The following is a 7,577-nucleotide window of genomic DNA, read 5'->3' as shown; positions in this document are numbered from 1 at the left end:
AGGCATTTTCGTCATCTGTAAGCTCATTATTCCCGAACAAAAGTAAATCAGTTGAGAGTGGATGATTGATTTCGTTAAATGTATGTAAACGTAGTTGAGAAAAAAGACAACAATGTAATAGATAATGTTCATTGGTTTCATTTTCTTGCATGCAGGAACACAGAGGACTATCAATTAGATTTATCTGGTATAGATAAAACTTAAGGGAACTACACTCCATTCTTAATCTAGCATGATGTATCTGCCCCAGTCTGGTACCATTAAAGTAGAAAATTTGAATTTTGTGAGAGGGCTTGCGTAGATAGGTTTTAAGTTTATATATTGAAGGGTCGTTCTTGACAAAGTCAGGCAAGGAGTTCCAGATACTGATGACAGATGGCAAAAAATATTTATTATAGAGACACGTATGACTAACTAGTGGACGAAAATTATTTCCCGTGGGAGTATCATGGTTGTGGTAATTACGGTTACGCTGAGGTAGAATATCTAGAAGATATTGAGGAGCCAGACAATGAACCATTTTGTGGAAAAGAATAAGCTTGTGCTGTTTACGTCTTTCCTCGAGGGGAAGCCAACCTGTTTCAGTATACAGTTTAATTCTACTTGTGAGTCTAGTGCCGCCAGTGACTATGCGTGCTGCTTCTAATTGAATTGAAAGAACGAGTGAAATAAATGGTCAGGTTGAATTTTTAAAAAAACGAATTTTTAATCATTGCTATCGTGTGTTAAATATATTTAGACAGAAACAATTAATCTTACTAGTGACAGTGTTTATTAAAATTTTGCCAAACGGAATTCAAAGCATGTATCGTCTAAAAAGAGCGAAAATGCCTACAAAAACAAAAAGTGTTGTATTTGAGATTTATTTGGGTAACGGAAACATTTATTTACAATAAAAAAATGTATCAATACAAACCTGATGGTATTTTGATAAGACTGAGTTGTCTCCTCCTTGTAGAATTCCGGGGAGTTCTGGTCCATATTGACTTTACCCACCAAGGCACGCTGGCCAGCATTGTCTAGAACAGAACAGTTCAAATCCAGCCTATTATACAGCATGAAAATAGTACAACATTGTTGTTCATATGTAAAGTTATTTGGAAAAAAAAAGAATAATCTGAAATGTTAAATAGTTAAATAAGATACAGTGAATTTATCTCCTTCAAGTGATTAACTGATGAAGATTCTGTTTGTGTGTGTTAACATTGAGGTATAGTTTGTCTGTGTGTGTTAATCATGAGGTATAGTTTGTCACTGTGTGTGAAACATGAGGCAGTTTCAGTATACAGTTTAATTCTACTTGTTATAGTTTGTCACTGTGTGTTAACCATGAGTTATAGTTTGTCACTGTGTGTTAATCATGAGGTATAGTTTGTCACTGTGTGTTAACCATGAGTTATAGTTTGTCACTGTGTGTTAATCATGAGGTTAAGTTTGTCTTAGTGTATTAATCATGAGGTATAGTTTGTCACTGTGTGTTAATCATGAAGTATAGTTTGTCATTGTGTGTTAATCATGAGGTATAGATTGTCACTGTGTGTTAATCATGAGTTATAGTTTGTCAATGTGTGTTAATCATGAGGTATAGTTTGTCTGTGTGTGTTAATCAGGAGGTATAGTTTGTTTCTGTGTGTTAATCATGAGGTATAGTTTGTCATTGTGTGTGAAACATGAGGCATAGTTTGTCACTGTGTGTCAATCAGGAGGTATAGTTTGTCACTGTGTGTTAATCATGAGTTATAGTTTGTCTGTGTGTGTTAATCATGAGGTATAGTTGGTCACTGTGTGTTAACCATGAGGTAAAGTTTGTCACTGTGTGTTAATCGTGAGGTATAGTTTGTCACTGTGTGTTTATCATGAGGTTAAGTTTGTCTTTGTGTATTAATCATGAGGTATAGTTTGTCACTGTGTGTCAATCAGGAGGTATAGTTTGTCACTGTGTGTTAATCATGAGGTTAAGTTTGTCTTAGTGTGTTAATCATGAGGTATAGTTTGTCATTGTGTGTTAATCATGAGGTATAGTTTGTCACTGTGTGTTAATCATGAGGTATAGTTTGTCATTGTGTGTTAATCATGAGGTATAGTTTGTCACTGTGTGTTTATCATGAGGTATAGTTTGTCATTGTGTGTTGATCATGAGATATAATTTGGCACTGTGTGTTAATCAGGAGGTATAGTTTGTCACTGTGTGTTAATCATGAAGTATAGTTTGTCATTGTGTGTTAATCATGAGGCATAGTTTGTCACTGTGTGTTTATCATGAGGTATAGTTTGTCATTGTGTGTGAAACATGAGGCATAGTTTGTCACTGTGTGTTTATCATGACGTATAGTTTGTCATTGTGTGTTGATCATGAGATATAATTTGGCACTGTGTGTTAATCAGCAGGTATAGTTTGTCACTGTGTGTTAATCATGAAGTATAGTTTGTCATTGTGTGTTAATCATGAGGCATAGTTTGTCACTGTGTGTTTATCATGACGTATAGTTTGTCATTGTGTGTTGATCATGAGATATAATTTGGCACTGTGTGTAAATCAGGAGGTATAGTTTGTCACTGTGTGTTAACCATGAGGTATAGTTTGTCACTGTGTGTTAACCCTGAGGTATAGTCTGTTTTTGTGTGAAGTATAATTTGTCTTTGTGTTAATTATGAGTTATAGTTGTCTCTGTGTGTTAAAGTAGGAGGTATAGTTTATCAATGTTTGCCGCATTCAGGAATCGTGTTTATTTAGTTCTGGTTCGGTGCGCCTATCTCAATGTATACTCATGACAAATAACGACGTGCATGAGATAGTATTGGGTAGGATTATAAATGTGTTTGTGTAACTCTAGAACCAGTGTTATTCATATACTCTGAATCACATTCAAGTAATTTATAAAGAAAAATGTTTCAATCCATTGTAATGTCACAAAATCTTTTGCATTGAGTCTTGTAATTTACAAGCACCTACTATGTATTGAATCTGAGCGTGTAATCCTGGCTTTAACTAACCAATGATGTCTCAAAATGCCGGTATTGTAGCTATTTCTCAAATTTTGATCGTAGCATCATATATAGTAACTTACCTAAATATATGTCAAAAAGTATGAGCGTGGCTTTGCTGTTTCTTTTTTTGACACAAGTCACAATGTATGAGCGTTCCGTAAAAATGAATTACTTTTTATCAACTATGTCGCAACATTTAAGCATTGCATCATTGAAAATAACCGTAGATGCAAAATATTGCTTTTATTTAAAGCCGATTGAGGTGATCTATCGTTGCCATAAAGTTCGTTATCATCGTAACGTTGATGACACATGGTTGTAAAGCAAAACGATAGTTGGGACCCTATGTCAGAGAGTTCAGAACTCTCCAGACATCAGTACCTGGACGACGCAAAAATATTTAAGTTAGCTCAGGAAAAGAAAAAAAATGAAATGTTTTCCTACAAACACCCCTGCAGGTCGCGGATCGAGAAAAGAATATACCTGCTGTTACCCACTGCATGTACACTAAAAGGCGACTATTGTGGTAACCCCCGGCAGAATTGGAGATTAGCTTTTGTGCTCTCTACTTGGGGACACAAACGCGACCAAAATAAATCTGCTGCACCCAATACATCATTTGGGATCTTTATCTTTCTTTCTACTTCTAACTACCTTTTATTTTCTAGCGCCTTGCTTGGCAATACCTCACTTCTGGCTTTAATATTAAGCGTTCGCCCAGGTGAGAAAGGCAATGGGTTCTGTCCCCAGGCCGGGACATACCAAAGTCCTTAAAATTGGTTGTTGTTATTCCCTGCATAACGTTTAGCTTTAAGTGAAATGGCAACAACTGGTTCACCCGTTGTCAGTACAATGTGACCGGGCGGAATGCTGTGCTGGGAGGCAATTACACCAACATACCCTAGCTCCGGCACACATACACACATGCATGCATACACAACGCACATGGAGACACGTCCTTAGATGACCTTAGCTGTTAATAGGACGTTAAACAAAATAAAACCCAAACCCTTTCCTCCAAGCATCAGTAGACACTGACTATCTAGCTTAAGGTCGGTACCAAAAATATTGAAATGGTACCATATGTAAAAGAACCTATGGAGTAACTGGCTAATACCATTACAAAAAAAGTTTTACCATAAGGTCAGAAAACATTGATTTCATCCGACAGTACATTTTCTACAGATACACGAAAGGTTATAAAACATTCGTCTATTACCTTTCGCTTGGACTACAGTAACACTTGGTTTTTTTTATCTGTAATAAATTTCCTAGACAACTATATTCAGTGTGATAGCTACTTGTGCAATACAGTCAGGCCTACAAAATTTTGATGTGCATATGTAATTAGCTCCTTGGTATCAGCGTGAAGTTGACACCCTTTAGCCGTTAAAATCACAATGGTCGCAGGAACAGTTTCCGAAATAAACCATTACAGTATAGAAACAGAACATTAAACTAAACAGAAATGGTGGAAAAGTAGCAGCCACTTTGTGCAAAAGTTCATTCTAGACGGTTTTTGAACTCAACTGTTTACCATTGCAAAGAGCCTTTGCGCAGATATCTTGTTTTTGTTCAGAACGTGTATTTTGCATTTTTGCTGAGATTATAATAACAATTATGTTTGTGCATCTTGATTTTGTACATCATATAACAGTAGAATTTTTTGATAGTTTCTTTTTTACCAGATGATACCCATTAATGTCACAAGTTATGTGCTTGTCGTCATGGTAAATTACCCATTTTGTCACAAATTCTGTGCTTCTCGTCATGGTAACTTACCCACTATGTCGCAAAGTCTGAGCGTTGCATCAGTATCTATGGTTGCAAAGTAGCACGCGGTCGTTGTGCCGTTTTTTATAACTCGAGACTGAAAAGAAATGTTGACATTTGCAGATATTTTGTCTTGTTACATCGAATTAAATTATTGTCAAACGCTAAGATGTCATGTGTTAACTTGTGAATAATTAAGTTTTTCATTGTAATTTTAAATAAAACTAAAGCTGTTTAAGGAACCTATTTCTTCAATCAGTAATTACTTACGATAACCCTGGAATATGTATCAGTGGCGAATTCCAGATCCGCAAATTTGGCCTCCACCGGAAAAGTATATTTTTGTAGCCATGACAACAGCCCTTCGCCTATGCCCTTCCCGCAATTTGGGTACTGAGACGCATGGATATGGGTATCCACAAAACCTGGGACCATGAACTGCCTAATCAAGTATCAAATAAAGAAGTGTCATTTATTAGCAAAAGTTTAGACACATTCACTTTCAGGGTTTATATTCTATAACAAATGGTATTCAAACGGTCAATTACGGAGTACTATTGTGTTTTGATTTAAGAGTACCACTTCAGGATTCCTGCCCAGCTTCACTGTGTTTATTCTACCTATATACAGTAACCACCCTTTAACTTCTGTTTGCATACACATGTAACTGTCCCACAGGTAGCTCAATCGGTTAGAGCGATGGTATACCAATCTGAAGTCCAGGGTTCGAATCCCAGTATAGTCCGGCTGATCTTTTAAACTCAAAACACTGTCGTTGGTTAGTCATTGTTCATTTCATCTTTATTGTTTCTCACAAAAGTCACGCAAAGTATAATTATGATTACAATGGAATACAATAGAATTGAAAAAAAATGACAGGAAACTCACCATTCCTGCAGGTAAATGACGTTCTCCGCTGATATATTGTGTTGTCTTAACGTTGTCTGTAGATTTGCATCACACTTTTGAAGAAATAGTATCTGCAACATAAAAGATGTATACATTTTCTGGCTAGTAGTGATATTGACGGATTTAAAAAAATAAATTAATATTACATATTATTGTACTAAAACCTTTACATAGTATTGTATATACACTGTTGATGTCGCGATACGTTACTCGTTATATAGAAACACTATACTGTAATGTGGTTTTACAGTATTTTAAACATTGGTAATACAATACATCTCCAGCACACACGCAGGCATACAAACATAGGGATATATTAGCCAGGTGGCTAGGGATAGTAGTTAGCGCCTGATAAGGCAGCTTCTGCGAATTTCTCAAAATAGCTAGAAAGGACGCTATATCAAATGATGTATATATCGTATATGTAATGTCTTCAAGTAATCATCTTTTGGTCACCACTTTTTATATGTAGCCAATACACACTAGGTTTTTTGTATAGGCACGTGGTTTAACACCACACCTGTATCCTCTTACAACACAGCATTACGTGTCTGGAGATATTTATATGGATTCATCGTAATTATCTGCGAAACTCGATGCTATGTCATGCAACAGTATTTTGTATATACGGGAGGATTTCATTTACACCAAAATTTATTCTGGTACATTTATAGGTATACTAGTAAGTTTACTACGAAAGAGCAATTCCGTCTTTGCGTATTGCAGAGTTATCTTCTCTTGGGAGCAGGTATTGATTGTTACGTCATTGGTTTGTGTGGGAAAATTACGTCGTTTTCTCAAAAATTGATGACGTTACTCTCACAAACAAGTGACGTAACAATCAATACCTGCTCCCAAGAGAAGATAACTCTGCAATACGCAAAGACGGAATAGGGCCATGTAGAATAAAAATAAATTTCGTTTTTTCCTTTTAATAACTCGAAATTTCGACTTACTAACTGGAAATTTCAAGATAATAACTCGAAATTTTAATATAATAACTCGAGTAATTATCTCGAAATTTCGAGGTATCTAATTGTTAGTAACATGAATATCCTCTCCCGTACACGATGCCATGATAGTTTGGAAACACTTTCTAATGTGCTTGAACACCATCCTTCTTGTCAATTAGGTGTGACGCATTTGCTGCGCCATCAAGTATTATTATTATTTTCACACTTATAAGCAAGTATTGTAGCATTACGTGCACTGATATGTATAGATATTGTATTTACTTTCTTTGTTTGATGGTATATGTACATACAATTTAATTCACAATTTTTATCATCCACAACTCTATTTCGTCAAGTAACCTGACCTATGATGACGCTTGAACTTTTAAAGTACGCGACATTCTTTTCTAAATCAATTACACTAGCTGTGACATAGAAAATAAAGTGAATTTAATTGTTTCTTTATAATTGCTGAACGCAAAAATACCACAATCTACTATATATCATCAACTCTTAATTTTGTGTGCTTTCCTTGTCTGTATTGACGCTTTTTGCTTTTTGTATTTTACCTGTCTGTGTTGACGTTTTGATATTTTGTGTGGTTTACTTGCCTGTGTTGACGTTGTGGTATATATTTTGTGTGTTTTACTTGCCTGTGTTGACGTACGCGCGTTGTGGTATATATTTTGTGTGTTTTACTTGCCTGTGTTGACGTTGTGGTATATATTTTGTGTGTTTTACTTGGCTGTGTTGACGCTGTGGTATGTATTTTGTGTGTTTTACTTGGCTGTGTTGACGCTGTGGTATGTATTTTGTGTGTTTTACTTGCCTGTGTTGACGTTGTGGTATATATTTTGTGTGTTTTACTTGTTTGTGTTGACGTTGTGGTATATATTTTGTGTGTTTTACTTGCCTGTGTTGACGTTGTGGTATATATTTTGTGTGTTTTACTTG

At 35.6% G+C, this 7,577-nt stretch overlaps 1 protein-coding gene across 1 annotated transcript in view; it reads right to left on the bottom strand.

Moving 5' to 3' along the window:
• LOC110446085 (guanine deaminase-like) overlaps nt 1-7,577 on the bottom strand; it is a 25,351-nt gene that overhangs the window by 12,966 nt on the left and 4,808 nt on the right. Inside the window, exons 2-5 of the mRNA XM_021491045.1 lie at nt 5,650-5,741; nt 5,032-5,203; nt 4,771-4,858; nt 917-1,019 (exon numbers count right to left, since the gene is read on the bottom strand). Coding sequence (XP_021346720.1) covers nt 917-1,019; nt 4,771-4,858; nt 5,032-5,203; nt 5,650-5,741 — 455 coding nt within the window. The remainder of the gene's footprint in view (nt 1-916; nt 1,020-4,770; nt 4,859-5,031; nt 5,204-5,649; nt 5,742-7,577) is intronic.

Source organism: Mizuhopecten yessoensis, unplaced genomic scaffold (assembly GCF_002113885.1).
Source record: "Mizuhopecten yessoensis strain PY_sf001 unplaced genomic scaffold, ASM211388v2 scaffold2507, whole genome shotgun sequence".
In the NCBI taxonomy this organism is placed as follows: Eukaryota; Metazoa; Mollusca; class Bivalvia; order Pectinida; family Pectinidae; genus Mizuhopecten; species Mizuhopecten yessoensis.
This window is presented reverse-complemented; position numbering and strand designations above follow the sequence as displayed.